This window comes from Stegostoma tigrinum, chromosome 29 (assembly GCF_030684315.1).
Source record: "Stegostoma tigrinum isolate sSteTig4 chromosome 29, sSteTig4.hap1, whole genome shotgun sequence".
NCBI lineage: Eukaryota > Metazoa > Chordata > Chondrichthyes > Orectolobiformes > Stegostomatidae > Stegostoma > Stegostoma tigrinum.
This window is the reverse complement of record NC_081382.1, coordinates 2,452,278-2,470,091: the sequence shown is the minus strand read 5'-3', so window position 1 is coordinate 2,470,091 and position 17,814 is coordinate 2,452,278. Positions and strand designations below refer to the sequence as shown.

Genomic DNA, 17,814 nt, shown 5'->3' with positions numbered 1-17,814 from the left:
GGACCATTGAAACCACAAGCATGGAACATTTTGATCAAATTATGAACATTAATGTTCGGTAAGTCAACTCTTGGGCTGTTTTTCACTGTATCATGTGCATGTGTGAAACAGCTCCTCTCCCCTCTCCCACTTCCTCCCCCCACCCCTTTTACTCCCCCCACCCCTTTTACTCCCCCCACCCCCTTTTACTCCCCTCTTCCACCCTCTCTTTCCTCCTCCTCCGTCCCTCTTCTTTCTTCTCCTCCTGTTCCCACCCTCCCCCTTCTCTTCCCCTCCTTTCCCCCTCTTTTTCTTGAAGTGTTTGTTGGAGACAGTATAGAGAGGCTTTATACATTCAGTACAAAAGACTAGAGGGACCGTTACTCTGTACCTAACTTTGTGCAGTGCCTGTCCTGGGAGTGTTTCAAGGGACAGTGTAGAGGAAGCTCAAAATTGAAAAGAGTAGAGAAAGGTCAACTCTGTATCTACCCCCACGGTGCAATTGTCCTGGGGGTTTTGAGGAGGACAGTGTAGAGTAGGCTTTACTGTGTACCTAACGCTATGCTTTACCTGTTCTGGGAACGTTTGACATAGACATTGTAGAGTGAGTTTTACTTTCTGTTTAAAAGAGTAGAGAGAGCTGTACTTCAGTTTAAAAGTAAAAGTTGGGACAGTTATACACTCTAACCTGATGCTTTCCCTTTGTTGGGAATGATTGTGATGACAGTGTGGTGGAAAGTTTACTTTCAATTTGAAAGAGTATATGGAGCTTTACTTTCAATTTGAAAGAGTAGAGGGCGCATCACCGTTTATAACCCTGTGCTGGGCATGTTTGTTGAGGATGATGAATGAAAGAAGTCCAACATTATTAAGATAAGTTTCTCTGAAATGTTCTACAAACCTCATTGTCTCAGACTGTTGTAATGAAAGTACAAAATTCCGTTAACTGCTATTTCTTTTGTATATCTAGAGCAGTTCATAAAATTACTGAAAATTACTAGCTAATTTTGTATTGCTCCTCATAATTGGGATTGATTCACATTGTACTGCTTTGTACAATTCTGGCCCCAAAATCCTTTTCTTATCAAGTAGTTAAGGGTCTTTACACGATGTCATAGAGTCATACAGCATGGAAACAGACCCTTTGGTCCAACTTGACCACACTGACCAGACATCCCAATCTGACCTCGTCCCATTTGCAGCCTTTAGCCTGTTTTCCTCCAAACCCTTCCTACTCATGTACCCATCCAGATGCCTTTTAAATGTTGTAATTTTACCAGCCTCCTCCACCTCCTCTGGCAGCTCATTCCACACACACACTACCCTCTGTGTGAAAAAGTTGCCCTTTAGGACTTTTAAAAATTTTTCTCCTCTCACCGTAACCTATGCCCTCTGGCTTTGGACTCCCACCCCCACGTGTGGAAACAGTGAGCTTTCAGGCAGTTATTTATTGTCAGTGTTAGATGTTTGTGTTCTGTCCGATAGGTCTGTCTACAATCTCACTCGCCTGGCTGTGCCCCATCTCATCCAGAGCCATGGCTCCATTGTCAACGTGTCCAGTGTCAATGGCCAGCGATCGGTAAGTGCGAAAAAACAGAGCTGACTGATTGGAACAGTTAATTGATTCCAGTGGTAGATGGCCGGGATTGTAACGTTCCCCATTGTTCTGTCGTGCGTTTGAAACAGTGATACTGAGAGAGGGTGGATTGTGGATTCCCCTCTCACTTTTGGGACCTGACAATTGTCCAGGCTAAGGGAGTGCTGCACTGCCAGAGATCTGTGTACCAGCATTCACAGCTAAACCAAAGAGTCTTGTCTGACCTCCTGGTGACATATAAAAATTCTAAAATAAGATTTGTGAAAAGTTTTCACTGATGTGCGTGCAGTTCCTGCATCTTTTTCCATTAATTTCACCAGGATGGGGTGTCACAGTGGCTCAGTGGTTAGTAGTGCTTCATCACAGCGCCAGGGACCTAGGTTCAATTTCACTATTGGGCGTCTGTCTGAGTGAAGTTTGCACATTCTCCCCGTGTTTGCATGGGTTTCCTCCCACAGGCCAAAGATGTGCAAGTTAGGTGGATTGCTCATGGTAAGTTGCCCATGGTGCCCAGGGATGTACAGGATAGATGGATTAGCCATGGGGAAATCCAGGGTTACAGGGATAGAGCAGGATGGTGATTCTGGGTGGGATGCTGTTCAGAGGCTCGGTGTGGGCTCGATTGGGCTGAATGGTCTGCTTCCACACTCTGGAAATTCTGTGATGCTATGGGAGCTATCAAGTCCTGAACATCTGTCTGTCTTTGAATTTCATTTACTCGATTTAACTTTTTCAAAATTCCCGAGTTCATCTTTATGACTTAATGTTTTGTTGTCCCCTTCCTTTTCGATGAAAACAGATGTAAACTGTTGCCAGCTCGTATCTCTTACTGTATCAGCTGTCCAGTATAGGCAGTTAATATTAGTTTGATATTCCTTACAAATATTTGGTTTAGACTTAATTCTGCACTTACTACCTCTTACCTCCTTTGGGTTTTCCTACTGTATCAGCTCATGATGACATTGCTGTCAGTGGGACCTTGTCGTACACACATTGTTGTTTTTATATAATTTGTTCACATTGTGTTGGTGTCACAGGCTGGCAAGTGTTTAATTGCCCATTCCTAGTTGCACTTGGAGAAGGTAGAGGTAAGCTGTGTTTTTAAACCACTACAATCCTTGGAAACACCCAGAGTGCTGTTAGGAAGGGGCGTCCAGGATTTTGTCCCTCACTTGAGGGGATGGGGCAGGAACAAGGCCAATATCTAACTGTTGAGGTAGTGGAGCAGAGAGCGACTGAGTGACTATTTGACCCGGTACAGGGGAAGTCAAAGATATTCCTGGGAGACTTGGACCTATATCCAGTATTTACAATGATTTTTAACCTTCACTTTCTGTAGTTCCCTGGGGTCGTGGCCTACTGCATGTCAAAATCAGCCCTGGACCAGTTCACACGGTGCTTGGCCCTCGGTGAGTGTGATCTCATTGGAAAATTCTCCTTACTATCGTGTTATATCAGATCTTTTCCGTGGTCCTGTCCTGCACACCAGCCCCTCCTCTCCACACCCACACCCACACACACACACACACACACACACACCCCTCTCATTCTCCCTATTGTGCTCAAGCCCCTCAGTCCTCTGAATCACTTGCCTTCCTCACATTCTGCACTCTTGGGTGTCTCCATTTTGGTTCCCCAATTTTTGGTGTTTATGCCACCAGGTGCTTGGCCCCTCCTTTCGGAATTTCCTCCCAAATTTTTTCTAGATTTCTGTTGTTTCTCCTTACCCTTTTCTTGGAAAAGTACCTCTTTGACTGACATTTTGTCTGTACTAAAACCACCTAATGTCCATTCATATCATATTTTCCTGTCAAATGTTGTGTGCAACCCACGGGACATATTATTTGGTTCAAGCTAGAAAATTATCTGTTGTTACATTTTGAGCTCTCTTTAATGATGATTGAAATTGGAGCTCACTGTATTCTTTTAAGCTGAAAGTAAAGCTTCATCCACTCTTGTAAACTGAAAGGAAACCTCCCTGTATTCTGTCCCCAACAAACAATCCAGGGACATGTAGAGCACAGTGGTTAGGTACAGAGTAAATAGGATAGTATGTTTGGAAAGAGTTGGGAATCTAACTTCAAGCACATGGGATAAAGGGAGGAGAAGAAGGACAGTAAATGCAGGACTCAAGGTGTGTCTCAATGCATACAGTGTACAAAATAAGGTCAGTGAGCTTGTGGCACAGATTGATATTGGCAGGTATGATGTTGTGGGCATCACAGAGACATGGCTGCAAGGGGATTGGGACTGGGATCTAAATATCCAAGAATATACATACTATCGAGAAAAACAGGCAGGAGGGCCGAGGGGGTATGTCTGCCTTATTAGTAAAAAACAAAATTAAATTGCTAGCAAGAAACAACGTAGTGTCAAATGATGTAGAATCTGAGTGGGTAGAATTGGGGAACCGCAAAGGTTTAAAAAAACCTTGACGGGACTTACATACACACTTCCAAACAGTGGCCAGGGTGGGGAGGGCACATCACCCACCCAGAGATAGAAAAGGTGTGTAAGAAAGGCAAGGTTACAGTGATCATAAGGGACTTTAATATAGAGGTGGACTGGGAAAGTCATGTTGGTAGTGGATTGCAAGAAAAGGAATTTGTGGAATGTCTACAAATGGCTTTTTGGAGCAGCTTGTGGTAAAGCCCTCCAGGGAAAAGGCAACTCTGGGTTTAATTTCGCACAGTGAGGTAGACTTGCTAAGGGAGCTTAGGGTGAAGGAACTCTTAGGAGGCAGTGACCATAATATGATAGAAATTGCTCAGCAGTTTGGGAGGGAGAAGCTGGAATCAGATGTAACAGTATTACTGTAGAGGCAACTCGAGAGGTATGAGGAATGAGAAAGCCAGCACTGAATGGGAGAGGAACCCAGCAGGAGAGTCATTGGAACAGCAATAGAAGGAGTTTCTAGGAGTGATTTGGGAGACACAGCAAAAATTCACTTAAGAAAGAAATAACAATGAGGGTAAGCTAGTCAGTAACAAAAGAAGATTGCAAGAGTTTCTTTACATATCTAAAGGGTAAAAGAGGGCCACTGGAAAATGACACTAGAGAAGTAGCATTGGGGAACAAAGAAATGGTGGAGGAACTGCACAAGTACTTGGCTTCAGTCTTCACAGTGGAAGACACAAATAATATCCCAAAAACTCAAGAGAGTCAGGGACAGAGGTGAGTGTGGTGACCATTACCAAGGAAAAGGTGCTAGTAAAACTGTAAGGTCTGAAGATGTATAAAATCACCCAGACCAGATGGACTACATCCCAGAGTTCTGAAGGAGATAGCTGAAGAGATAGTGGAAGTGTTAGTGGTGATCTTTCAGGAATTGCTACAGTCAATACCAGAGGACTGGAAATTCGCTAACGTAAACCTAAGGGCACAGCCTTAGAGTAAAGGGAAGACCCTTTAGAATGGAGATGAGGAGAAACTTCTTTAGCCAGAGAGTGGTGAATCTTTGGAATTTATTGCCACAGAACGCTGTGGAGGCCAGGCCATGGAGTATGTTTAAGACAGAGACAGGTTCTTGATTGTTACAAGGAGAAGGCAGGAGAATGGCGTTGAGAAACCTCTCTGCCATTCAGTCATGGTTGATGAGAGTCAGTGGCTTAATTCCTGCTCCGACATCTTATGGTATAAAATTCCCTCTACTCTTTTAAACTTAGAGTATGGTTCCATGTGCACTGTCTCCATCAAACAATTCAGGACAGGGACAGCATGGCATTAAACACAAAGTAAAGCTGCCTGTACATTCTCTTTTAAAACTAATGTAAAAGGTCATTCTACTTCTATAAACTGAAAGTAAAATTCCCTCAACACTATCTCTACCAAACACTCTCAACACAGGGGCAGCAGGGGTGAGATACAAGTGAAGGTCCCCTGACACTTCCATCAAACACTCCACGGACAGTACAGCATGGAGTTAGATACAGAATAAAATTCCCTCTACTGTTTTAAACTGAAAGCAAAGCTACCTTAACACTGTCCCCATCAAACATACCGAAAACATGGAGTTAGACACAGAACTCTACACTGCCCAACTTTTTAACTACTTTCTGTTTTGTCTGTCTTTATGTTGGACTTTGATCTGAAATTAGTCTCACTGATATTACTTTGCCTCTGGTCTTTATTCAACCCTTAGTTTGAGCCTCTCACTGCTATGTGTTTGCCATTTCTTTCAGAGAGACTGGAAATTCACACAGCTTTCTGAGGAAATGTGAGAGTTTCAGCTGCAAAGCTGAAATGGTATCAGCTCATTCTGATTGCATCCGTAATGATAAAGAGGGGCTTTCCCTGCCTGGTTCTGTTCCAGCACTGCTGGACCAACCTTGTATTCTACACTTCCACTGTTGAAGCCTCCAACGGACTGGAGATAGTCAGAGAGTGATTGTGCCAGTGGAAGGAGGAAAGGGCTCCAGTCTAATACTCTGCTTCTCTCCCTCTAGATCTGGCCCCCAAGAAAGTTCGAGTGAATGCTGTGTGGTGAGTCATTGCTATTCTCTTCTCATTTCTGTTCTGTTTTGGATCATGAATCATTCTTTGTGTTGCATTAATTTTTTTTGTCTGTGTTCCCCCTGCAATCCATCTCCTGTCCCCTCAGTTATCTCCCACCTTGCCCTCCACGGCCCTGTGCATGTCCTCTGCTTCCTCTCATTCCCTTGCTGCTTTACCCTCTCCTGCCCCCTTCATCCTTGCAGCATAGTCCCTGTCCCTCCCCTCCACGCTCGCACTGGCGTTTCCCTTCCCGAGTGAATAACTTGCCCCTCCCACCTCTTTCTAGTCACACCTCCCCACATGCAACCTTTTCCTCCCTCCATCCTGTGTAGCCTTTTAAGTACCATTCCTTCCATTCCTCTTCTTCACCCACCCCCCTCAGCCCGTGCTTCCAGCACTCTTTTGTGCTTTTGCTCTCCTGTGATCTCTCCTAATACCCACCTCCACGTTGTCTTGTGCAGACTTTCTCTCTCCCACGCTCAGAGAACATCATACCTGAGCCTAGTTCTTTGCTGTAATAAACAAACATAGAACAGGAACAAGCCCTTTGGCCCACTATGTCTCTGCCGATCATCATGACAAGCTAAACTAATCCTATCAGCCCGTTTGCACTGTGTACCCCTCTATTCTCCACCTGTTCATGTTAGATACCTCTTAAATATTGCTGCCATCTCTGCTTCTAACACCTCATCTTCCAGGCACCGACCACCCTCTATGTAAAAAAAAATCTTTTCTCGTCACATTTCTTTTCACCGTCTCACCTTAAAACCATGCCCTCTAATATTTCATATGTCCACCATGGGGATAAGATTCCAACTATCACCCTATCCATGCCTGTCATAATTTTATCTACTTCTATTAGGTCGCATCTCAGCTACCAACGCTCCAGTATAAACAATTCAGTTTTGTCCAGCCTCTCTCTTTATTGCTAATACACTCCAATCCAGGCAACTCCTGGTAAACATCATTTGCACCCTCTGCAAAGCCTCCACATCCTTGACCAGAACTGCACATAATACTCCAGATGTGGCCTAACTAAACTATTATACAGCTACAATGTGACTTGCCAGCTTTTATACTCAGTGCCCCGACTGATGAAGGTAAGCATGCTGTATGCCGCCTTTGCCACCTTATCCAATTGTGTTGCACTTTCAAGAAGCTATGGACTTGCACTCTAAGATCCTTCTATATATCAATACTCCTCAGAGCCCTGTTATTAATTGTTTACTTTCCTCTTGTGTTTGACCTCCTAAAATACATCACCTTACGCTTAGAGATAATAGGAACTGAAACTGCTGGAGAATCCAAGATAACAAGTTGTGGAGCTGGATGAACACAGCAGGCCAAACAGCATCAGAGGAGCAGGAAGGCTGACGTTTCAGGCCTAGACCCTTCATCAGAAATGGGGGAGGAGAAGAGGGCTCTGAAGTAAATAGGGAGAGAGGGGGAGGCAGATCAAAGATGATCATGTTCCCAACTCATCTATATCCTTCTGTATCCTTTGACAACCTTCCTCACTATCCACAATTCACCAATTTTCATGTTGCCTGTATACTTACTGATCAGAGCACCTACAGTTTCATTTAAATCATTTCTGTAAATTACAAGTAAGAGGTCCCAGCACAGATCCTTGCAGAATACCACTGGTCATAGACCTCCAGTCAGAAAAACACAGACTGTTGGAGAAACTCAGCAGGTCTGGCAGTATCAGTAGGGAGAGAAACAAAGTTAACATTTCAAATTCAGTATGGTTCTTCTTCAGAACTCTAGTTCTCTGTCTCTGATCACAACATGCATGGACCTTGTTCTGAGTACTGGGGCCAATTTACCACCATTTCCTGCTCCCGCTGGTGAGAATGATTGGCTCAGCACAGTGAGAGATCAGCAGCAAGCTCCCTGGTCTGAGCTTCAGTGTCTTGTCTCTTTTTGCATGTGGCTTCTTCTCTTTCTACTGTGGAATCTTCTCTCATTCTCCTGTCTCCTTCTAGCCCTGGAGTGATTGTGACGGACATCCATAAGCGAGCAGGCCTGGGTGAGAGCGAATATGCTGAGGTACGTTACCGACCAGTGTCACTGGACTGTCAGCTGACTCAGTGACTGCTCACTGTCACACAGCTGTAATTGTTTCTCTTTCCGTAGTCAAGCCACCCAATCAGTTCCAATTTGTGGTTACCCCTCAGGGAGTGAGGGATTGGGATAACCCTATTCTGTGCCCCATCTGTTACATGAGGGAGTGAGAGTTGGGTCAAGAACCTAACCTTCAGCTACAGGAATGGGAAGAGGCACTAGGTATCAGCTCGAAGGGCCTCCTTGGCAAGTGCAGCTTTTTTATCCTTTTATCCTCTTCTCTTGTTTCCTCAAGTTCTTGAGGTTCTGACTTCAGTATTTATTGTGTGAAACTGGTGTCTACTCTCATCTGCTACTACTATTCCAGGAATGCGGAGATTACCTACCCCCCCCCCCCCCGTTTATATTCTTCATTGCAAACCACTTTCAAGAACTTGACCCTTACACAATCCCCTCCAGTAGTCAGTACAGGCAACTCAAAGGAGTTCCTGTGTCACAAGATTGAGAGCTACCTGGTCAGCTGCCTCTGCCATTTCTCTCGCCTCTCTTGATCCATTGGATCAACTGTCCTCTATTACTCCCATCCCTGAGCTCTCACCTTTCACAGGTTCCTTTCCAATCATCCCTGTTATCTTCCCTGACATCGGTTGTCTGTGATTCCCACCTCCCGAGTCCTTGACTCAATTTCACTGAACTGTTAACCGTCTATAATGATTGGACCCAGTTGAATCTTATTGACCATGAGATCTTCGATTGGAGTTGTTAACCCAGGCCAATCAGGTATCCCTGGGCGACAGATATAAACAGGAGATTTAGAATCTCCTCACTTCAGGGACTGACTTGGAGCAGGCTGGCCACAGTCAGAGAGTACTGTGTGCATATAAACAAAGGGCGATTAGGTGATGGGATACTGGCCTCTGTGCATTTATTTCACAGTCCAATAAGCTCGTGGCTATTGTAAATGATTCACTTCCTTTATTTGCTGTTGTCTCCTTTTAAAAATCTGCCACCATCACCCCTGACTGCCCTGTGAAATAGCCAAGCAAACCACTCATTTCAAGGGCAAAGCGTGATGGGCAGCAAATGCTGGCCTTGTCAGTGATGCCTATATCCCAAAAGAGAATAACTGTAGAATCCCTACAGTGTGCAAACGCTATTCAGCCCACCAAGTCCACACCAACCCTCCGAAGATCATCCCATCCAGTCCCACGCCTCCCCACCTTATCCCTGTAACTCTGCAATTCCCATGGCTAATCCACCTAACCTCTCATCCTTGGACTGTGCGAAGAAACTGGAGCACCCAAAGGAAACCCACGCAGATACTGGGAGAATGTGCAAAGTCCACACAGACAGTCACCCAAGACGGGGATAGAATCCAGGTCCCTGGCACTGAGAGGCAGCAGTGCTAACCACTGAGCCACCGTGCCACCTCCACTGTACACGCTGCTGTCATGGTGAGCTGGAAGTGAAGGGAGCTGGAAATGGAGTCCACTTACAGGGGTTACTTTGTATGGTGCCCTGAACAGTGTCAAGATTCCAGTCTTATGTGTTTGCCTTGATTTGAGGTTTATTAAAAGTAAAGGATCAAAGATAAACTGGTCACTCTAGGTTATCTAATCCCAGGCTTGTTGCTTTAGTCATGGTGCTGGTACTGGCTGGTCCAACTCAACATGGTGTCTGCCCACACATTAGATGGCAGGACACATGTTGTCTTTGTTGGCTATCCCTTGTTTAGGGGATAATGTCTACGCAGGGTCATGGGTTTTGACGTGTCTTCATGAGATTGCCAGGACTGACCACGTTTTTAATCCTCTGACCTTTGGGCAGACCTCGGGGCAGGACGTCCCAGGAGGCAGTGGAACCCAGAGAGAAGGATTTGATTCTTTCTCTGCCACTGTTCTGCCTCAGCATTTAGATGTTTGGATTCAAAACGGCTTTTTATTATTTGTTTGAGATGTGGGTATCATTGGCCGGGTCAGCATTTATTACCTAACCCTAGAGGACAGTTAAGAGTCAACCATATTGCTGTGGATCTGAAGTCACACGCAGAACTGACCATGTAAGGATGGCAGTTCCCTTCCCCACAGGACATTAGTGAACCAGATCAGTTTTTAATGACAATTAACACTGGGTACATGTTTGTCATAATTTTTTATTATAAAAGCATCAAGTTTTACAGTACAGAAGGCAGCCATTGGCCCATCCAGTCTGTACTGACTCCTGAAAGAACTACCCAGCTGGTCCTATTCTCCAGCCCCATCTCTATAGACTCTAAATTGATCCCTTTCAAATATAAATCCAGTTCTCTCTCAACGTTCTATTGAATCTGTCCCTAACACTCCCAGGCAATGTATTTCAAATCCTAATAACGCTGTGTAAAGAGTTTCTCCTCATCTCATTCCTAGCTCCCCTGCTGACAGTTTTGAAATTGTGACCCCCTCGTCACTGACCTACCAACAGATAGAAATGGAATATCCTTCTTGGTCAAAATTTTTTCTAATGTTGAACACCTCAATAAGGTCACCTCTTAATCTTCTCCGCTCCCAAGAGAAAAAGCCAGATTTCTCCAATCTTTCTCTGTAGCTAAAATTCCTCATTTCAGGAATTGTTCTAGTACGTATTGTGCTCTCTCCAGGGCTTTAACGTCCTTCCTCAAATAAGGTGCCCAGAAATGAACACAATAGTCCTATGTGGTCTGACCAATGATTTTTTAGAGATGTAGAATCACCTCTTTGCATTTATATTTTGTGATTCTGTTTATAAACCCAAGGATTCCGTGATCCACTTTAACAACTGCAACAACTTCCCTGGCCACCTTGAGAGAATTATGTATGTGACCCCCGAGGTCTCTCTGCTCCTGCACTACCCTCAGAATTATATCATTGAGCCTTTATTGTCTCTCCATGTTTCTTCTGCCAAAATGCATTTAAAAATGAAATTCAATTAAGGATAGGATTCTTGGCAGTGTGGAGGAACAGAGGGATCTTGGTGTGCAGATACATAGATCCCTTAAAATGGCCACCCAAGTGGACAGGGTTGTTAAGAAAGCATATGGTGTTTTGGCTTTCGTTAACAGAGTCGTGAGATCTTGTTGCAGCTCTATAAAACTTTGGTTAGACCGCACTTGGAATACTGCGTCCAGTTCTGGTGGCCCTATTATAGGAAAGATGTGGATGCTTTGGAGAGGGTTCAGAGGAGGTTTACCAGGATGCTGCCTCGACTGGAGGGCTTATCTTATGAAGAGAGGTTGACTGAGCTCGGACTTTTTTCATTGGAGAAAAGGAGGAGGAGAGGGGACCTAATTGAGGTATACAAGATGATGAGAGGCATAGATAGAGTTGATAGCCAGAGACTATTTCCCAGGGCAGAAATGGCTAACACGAGGGGTCATAGTTTTAAGTTGGTTGGAGGAAAGTATAGAGGGGATGTCAGAGGCAGGTTCTTTACACAGAGAGTTGTGAGAGCAGGGAATACGTTGCCAGCAGCAGTTGTGGAAGCAAGGTCATTGGGGTCATTTAAGAGACTGCTGGACATGCATATGGTCACAGAAATTTGAGGGTGCATACATGAGGATCAATGGTCGGCACAACATCGTGGGCTGAAGGGCCTGTTCTGTGCTGTACTGTTCTATGTTCTAACATTTCTCTGCATTGATGTTCTGCTGCCAGCTATATGCTTATTTGATCTTCTGAATTCTATATTCTGGATTTTAAAAATTAAATTCAAATTTCACTGTCTGCAAGCTACTCTTTGTTTAACGGTTCTCCTGCTGACTCCGGAGAATACACTGGACCCATTGCTGGGTGAATTTTTCTTATTTGTCCCTGATACATTATCCAGGTCTTCTAATTTTTGAAAATTATTTCGTGAGATGTGTGTGTCATTGGCCAGCATTTCTTGCCCATCCCTAGTGGCCCTTGAGAAGGCGGTGGTGAGCTGCCTTCTTGAACCGCTGCAGACCACCTGCTGTGGGTTGATCCACAATGCCGTCAGGGAGGGAATTCCAGGATTTTGACCCAATGACAGTGAAGGAACAGCGATATATTTCCAGGTCAAGATAGTGAGTGACTGCAGGGGAACTTGCAGGGAGTGATTTCCCATTTTTCTGCTGCCCTCGTCCTTCTAGATGGTATGGGGTTGGACAATGCTGTGTAAATGCCTTGATGAATTTCTGCACTGTAAATTGTAGCATATCTGCCATTGAGTGTTGGTTGTGGAGTAACTCGATGTTTGCAGATGTGGTGCCACTCAAGGGGCTGCTTTGCCCTGGATGGTGTCAGGCTTCTTGAGTGTTGTTGGAGCTGCAGCCATCCAGGCAAGTGCGGAGTATTCCATCACACTCCTGATTTATGCCTTATTGATGGTGGATAGGCTTTTGGGAGTCAGGAGGTGAGTTACTTACTGTTGTATTCCTATCCTCTGATCTGCTTTTGCAGCCACAGTATAGATGTGGCTAGTTTAGTTCATAGTCATACAACATGGAAACAGACCCTTCAATCCAACCAGACCATGCTGACCATAATCGCAAACTGAACTAGTCCCACCTGTTGGTGCTTAGTCCGTATCTCTTCCTCAAACACTTAGTATTCATGTACTATCGATGTCTTTTAAACATTATAACTGCAACTGCATCAGTTTCTGTAAAATGGCAACCTTTAGGATGTTAATAGTGGGGGATTCAGTGATGTTAGTGAACATCAAGGGGTGATGTTAGATCCTCTGTTGTTGGAGATGACAGATTGCCTGGCATTTGTGTGTCATAAATGTTACTTGCCACTTGTAAGCCAAAGCCTGGCTATTGTGCAGGCCTTGTTGAATTTGGACATAGACTACTTTAGTATCTGAGGAGTCACAAATGGGGTTGAACGTTGCACAGTCATCAGCAAACATCCCCAATTCTGACTTTATGATGCATAGTAGGTTGCTGAAGATAGTTGGGTCTAGGACATTACCTTGAGGAACTCCTGCGGAGATGTCCTGGAGCTGAAATGGCCTTCATAGCCAATTGGTTACAGTATTTTGAGCGAGGGTGAAGCAAGAGAAGATAACCACAATGCACAGAAAAGGGGATTGCTGATCCAGGGGGATGAGCAAGAAATGGGAATGGTTAGTCTGGTTGTGTGCTACCTCTAATTTTGTCTCTTCTTTCCTCGCAGTTCCTAAATAAATGCAAGGTGACCCATGCCTTGGGACGACCTGGACAGGTGGATGAAGTAGCCCAAGCAATTGCCTTCCTGGCCTCTGATGCAGCTTCTTTCATCACTGGAGTCACGCTGCCAGTGGATGGTGGGCGCCATGCTATGTGTCCACGGTGAGTGGACAAACTCTTACATGTGCCACGTGAGGATCCGAGTTTTAGAGCCTGGTCACCTTGTCATTGTCAATGTTCCCAGCAGCTACAGCACTTTGAAACACCATCACTAATGAGGAAATGACCAGGTGATGTTTCTGAATGGATTTCCAGGGAAACGACAGGCTAAGGATCAAAGTGCACTGAAGTTTGGATGCATTTCCACTCCACTCAAGGTTTTCTTCAAATTTAATAAAATCCATGCCCATTCAGTCCCTGAAACTGTTGTTTCTTTTATCTTCACTGCAGTAGAATTTGGTGCAAACTGTGTTGATTTTCACTGAATGACATTGGACTCAAAATGTTAATTCTTTCTTCTCTCCTGAAAAATGTTGCCACACCTGCTAAATATGTCCAGCATTTTCTGTCTTTATTTCAGATCTTCAGCACCTTTTTATCAGTTTCAAACCCTGCTACCCTTGTTTTACCTGAGTGCAATTCCCAATCTCCTGAGCGCTCACTGATCTGCCCTGGCTGTCAGTGAAGCAACACCTTGATTTTGAAATTCTCATCCTTGTTTTCAAATCCCTGTGTGATTTCACTACTGCTTAGCTCAGGAATCTCCTCCAGCCTTCTGAGATATTGGCGCTGTTTTACTTCTGGCGTCAAAATCACTCCACATGTCTTCAGTTGCCCAGGGCCTAATCTGCGGAGTTCCCTTACTGCACCTCTCCATTCCCTACATATAACTATCCTCAACTGACCTTTTTGACCCAGCTTCTGGTCACCTGGTCTGTTATCTCATCATGTGGTTCAGCGTCAAGAAAGATTTCTGTGAAGTGCCCTAGAATGCTTTGCATTGTTTAGGGAGCTGTGTATATATAAATGCACCAACCTTATGAATGGACATCATTCTAATAGATAACTCTCACTGCAGTATCAATCGCTGGAGGCCAGTGAGTTGTTGACTGCTTGCTCTGATTCAGAAATTGGCAAATTCACTACTGCTTACAGGTTAAAATGAACAGCTGCATTAGGTTGCAGGCTCATTAATACACAGAAGAACTAATTCGGGTAGAAAAGTGAGAGTGGAGAATTGGTTTATCCCAACAACCCCACAATATTCTTCTGGCACTTTCTTTTTAAGAGGGTGCGACTAGGAGTTGCCTCATCTCAACTGATGTAATTTCTGGGCTGTTCTGCTGCTGTTATGGTTTCTGAAAGCTTTGAGTCAACTGGTGGACAGTGCTCGACTGAGACACTACAGAAGGACAAAGTCAATCTGCAAGTGCTATGTTGTTGAAGCCACGTCTTTGTTGAAATATTTGCTGAAACAACAATCTGATGGATGCGTGGGAATAAACAAAACTAAGCTAATTTTTACGAAGTAAAGTAATTCTGATTTGTATTTTTGTTAACCAATATTACATGATTTTTATGGCTAGGCATTTGCCACTCTTCTTGCCATATATTTGTGAGATTCCTACTAATGCACATGCTTCTGGGTGTCGGCAAGTGCAGCCTTTCTTTATTAAGGTGAAGGGGCTCGTGTGTGAGTTAGTCTGTCTGAATGGCATCACTAGATTTACAACTTTAGCTTCACAACTTTCAGAGATTTAGTGGAGATCTGGAAGTACCGCCAACAGGTTTTGTTCTCACTATTACCCCCACTTCTGACATTTATGACCCTTACTCGTGCTGTATAAACAGAAGGTCATCCTTCAGCTATGGGATATGACAGATGTCGGCAAGGAAATGAGGACCAAGTGTATGCAATGTAGCCCTTTTGAGCCTGCTTTGCCATTCTATGTGATCGTGGCTGGTTCACTTCCTCATTGCTGTATTCCTGCATGCTCCTCATGTCCCTTGAGCCTTTAAAATGTAAAAATATATCTCTTTCTTGAATCTAGTCAGTGACTTGGCCTCTCTATACCCTTAGGTGGAAGAGCATTACATAGGTTCAGTACCCTTTTTGAGTGAGGAATGTTTTTCGTCATCTCACATCTAAATGGTATACTCTGTATCCTGGTTCTAGACTCCTCAACCAGGGAAAACATCCTCCCTGCATTAAGTCTGTCCAGCCCTGTTAGAATTTATTTCAATCAGATCCTCTCTCATTCTTCTAAACTCTACTGAATATGGGCTGAGTCAAACCTGTCTGTCCACATAGGATAGTACTGCCATCTCTAGTATTAGTTTAGTGAACCTCCGCTGCTCTCCCTCAGTGACAAGTATATTCTTTCTTAGGTAGGGAGACCAAAACTGCGCTCAGTACTCCAGGTCTTAGCCAGTGCCCTGTAAAACCGCAGTATGATATCCCTTTTTCCGAACTCCAATCCTCTTGCAATGAAGGCCAATATATCATTTACCTTCATAATTGCTTGCTGCACCCCTGTGTCTACTTTTGTTGACTGTTGTACAAGAACAACCAGATCCCTTTGTGTATCCACACTTCCCATTAGATCACCATTTAAATTATATTCTGCCTTTTTTTCCACACTGAAGTGTGTAACTTCACATTTAGTTGTGTTGTACTGCATCAGCCACGTGCGTCTCCATTCACCCAACCTGTTTAAATCACCTTAAAGCCTCTTGGTATGCTCTTCACATTTCAATTTCACCCAGTTTTGTGTCACCAGCAAGTCTAGAAATGTTGCATTTAGTTCACTCACCCGGGTCAGTTATGTATGTATTGTGAATAGCTGGGGCCTGAGCGCTGATCCTTACGGTGCAAATCTAGTCACTGCCTGCCATTCAGAAAAAGATCCATTTGTTCCCATTCTCTTGCCTATTAACCAATTCTCGATCCATCCCTGTGTATTTTTATGCCAATCCATTTCATTTGTTTTAACTTTGTCTACTCATCTCTTTCAGAGGACCTTATAAAAAGTCTTCTAAAAATCTGAATACACCACATCCACTGGTTCTTGAATGTGAGTCTAGTTCATCCAGCCATAATGAGCATTTCACTGTATATTTACCCAATACTCAACTCCTGTCTGTCCACACACTTCTCGTTGAGGATCATGGGCAAGTGAATAAAACCGAATGCCTTCCTCAAAACAATTAATGGCCCCCAATCGAAATGTTGTTGTAGTTGTCCACAGAACATGGTGCTACAACAAATACCTGCAAAAGTAATTGATGGTGGAGAATCGATCTGATACTTGAAATAAAATTAGAAGGAGAAATCAAGTTAAGATGTCAGTGTCCACGTTGGAACTGGTGAAAGGACATCAGCCTGAAAAATTGACTTTGTCTATTCATAGATGCTGCCAGACCTGCCACCCAGCATTTCTGTAGTTTTTTACATATATCTCTATACAGTTATACATGTATACATACTAACAGGCATAGATAATGACATTGTTGTCTGCTGTGCAAAATTAATGCAGGCATTACTATTTCCAAATAAATTCTGGCCTCCATTCTCCCCTCTATCATCCTAATTTGCTCAGAGCCCTATTTCTCCCATTACACCATGCTTGCTGTTCTACATTGCTTGAGTTATTGCAGTATTCTCATTTTAACATTCTTGCACATATCTATGTGTTTAGTTATCTCTGTGGCCTCAATCTTCTTCGGTTCTATAATCCTCAGATATTTGCGCTCTCATAAAACTGCTCTCCTCTGTATCCCTGATTACACTCATTGTTATTGTTTTAATTACTTTGGAAACCCATGTGAAGAGCTTTGTTTTACATGAAATGTGTTGTCTAAGTACAAGTTGATGATTGCCAATGAAGTGAACACAACTCAGGCTGGGCAGCTCCAAGGATCTAGGCCTGAAACGTCAGCTTTTGTGCTCCTAAGATGCTGCTTGGCCTGCTGTGTTCATCCAGCTTCACACTTTGTTATCTCTGTACTATTGGTTGAAACTCCTCTCCTGTTGTCTATTCAACGTACATTGACTTTATTGAGAGATAATGGGAACTGCATATGCTAGATAATCGGAGATAACAAAGTGTGGGGCTGGATGAACACAGCAGGCCAAACAGCATCAGAGGAGCAGGAAAGCTGACGTTTCGGGCCGACACCATTCATCAGAAATGGGGGTTCTGAAACAAATAGGGAGAGAGGGGGAGGTGGACCGAAGATGGACAGAGGAGGGTAATTTCTTCAGGGTAGGCATCCTTAGAAGAGGCTTTGCAGTGGATTGTTGACAGTTTCTGTTTTATTTGCAAATTTGAGTTGGAACATTAGTTTGCCTGAAATAACCTATGCAAGTGATCCTATGGTTGAGAGGGTCAGGACTGTACGGGGTTCTCAGATTAAAAACACCAGCTCAATGGACATGGATAGTTGGTAATGACAGAGGCATTGGCAGAGCTGAGACCTGGACATTGTTGCGCCTGCTCTTTGACCCAGACACTCTCCCTGCCCCGTC

The 17,814-nt window shown here is 44.0% G+C and overlaps 1 protein-coding gene across 1 annotated transcript; it reads left to right on the top strand.

Annotated features, from left to right (window-relative positions):
* Window positions 1–6: 6 nt before the first annotated feature.
* Window positions 7–14,819, top strand: zgc:101858 (uncharacterized protein LOC449555 homolog). Its single transcript, XM_059638312.1, has 6 exons — window positions 7–58; window positions 1,465–1,558; window positions 2,916–2,985; window positions 6,022–6,058; window positions 8,059–8,122; window positions 13,294–14,819. Exons 1-6 carry the CDS (start codon window positions 21–23, stop codon window positions 13,450–13,452), a joined length of 462 nt encoding a protein of 153 aa, XP_059494295.1. The 5' UTR covers window positions 7–20; the 3' UTR covers window positions 13,453–14,819.
* Window positions 14,820–17,814: the final 2,995 nt, after the last annotated feature.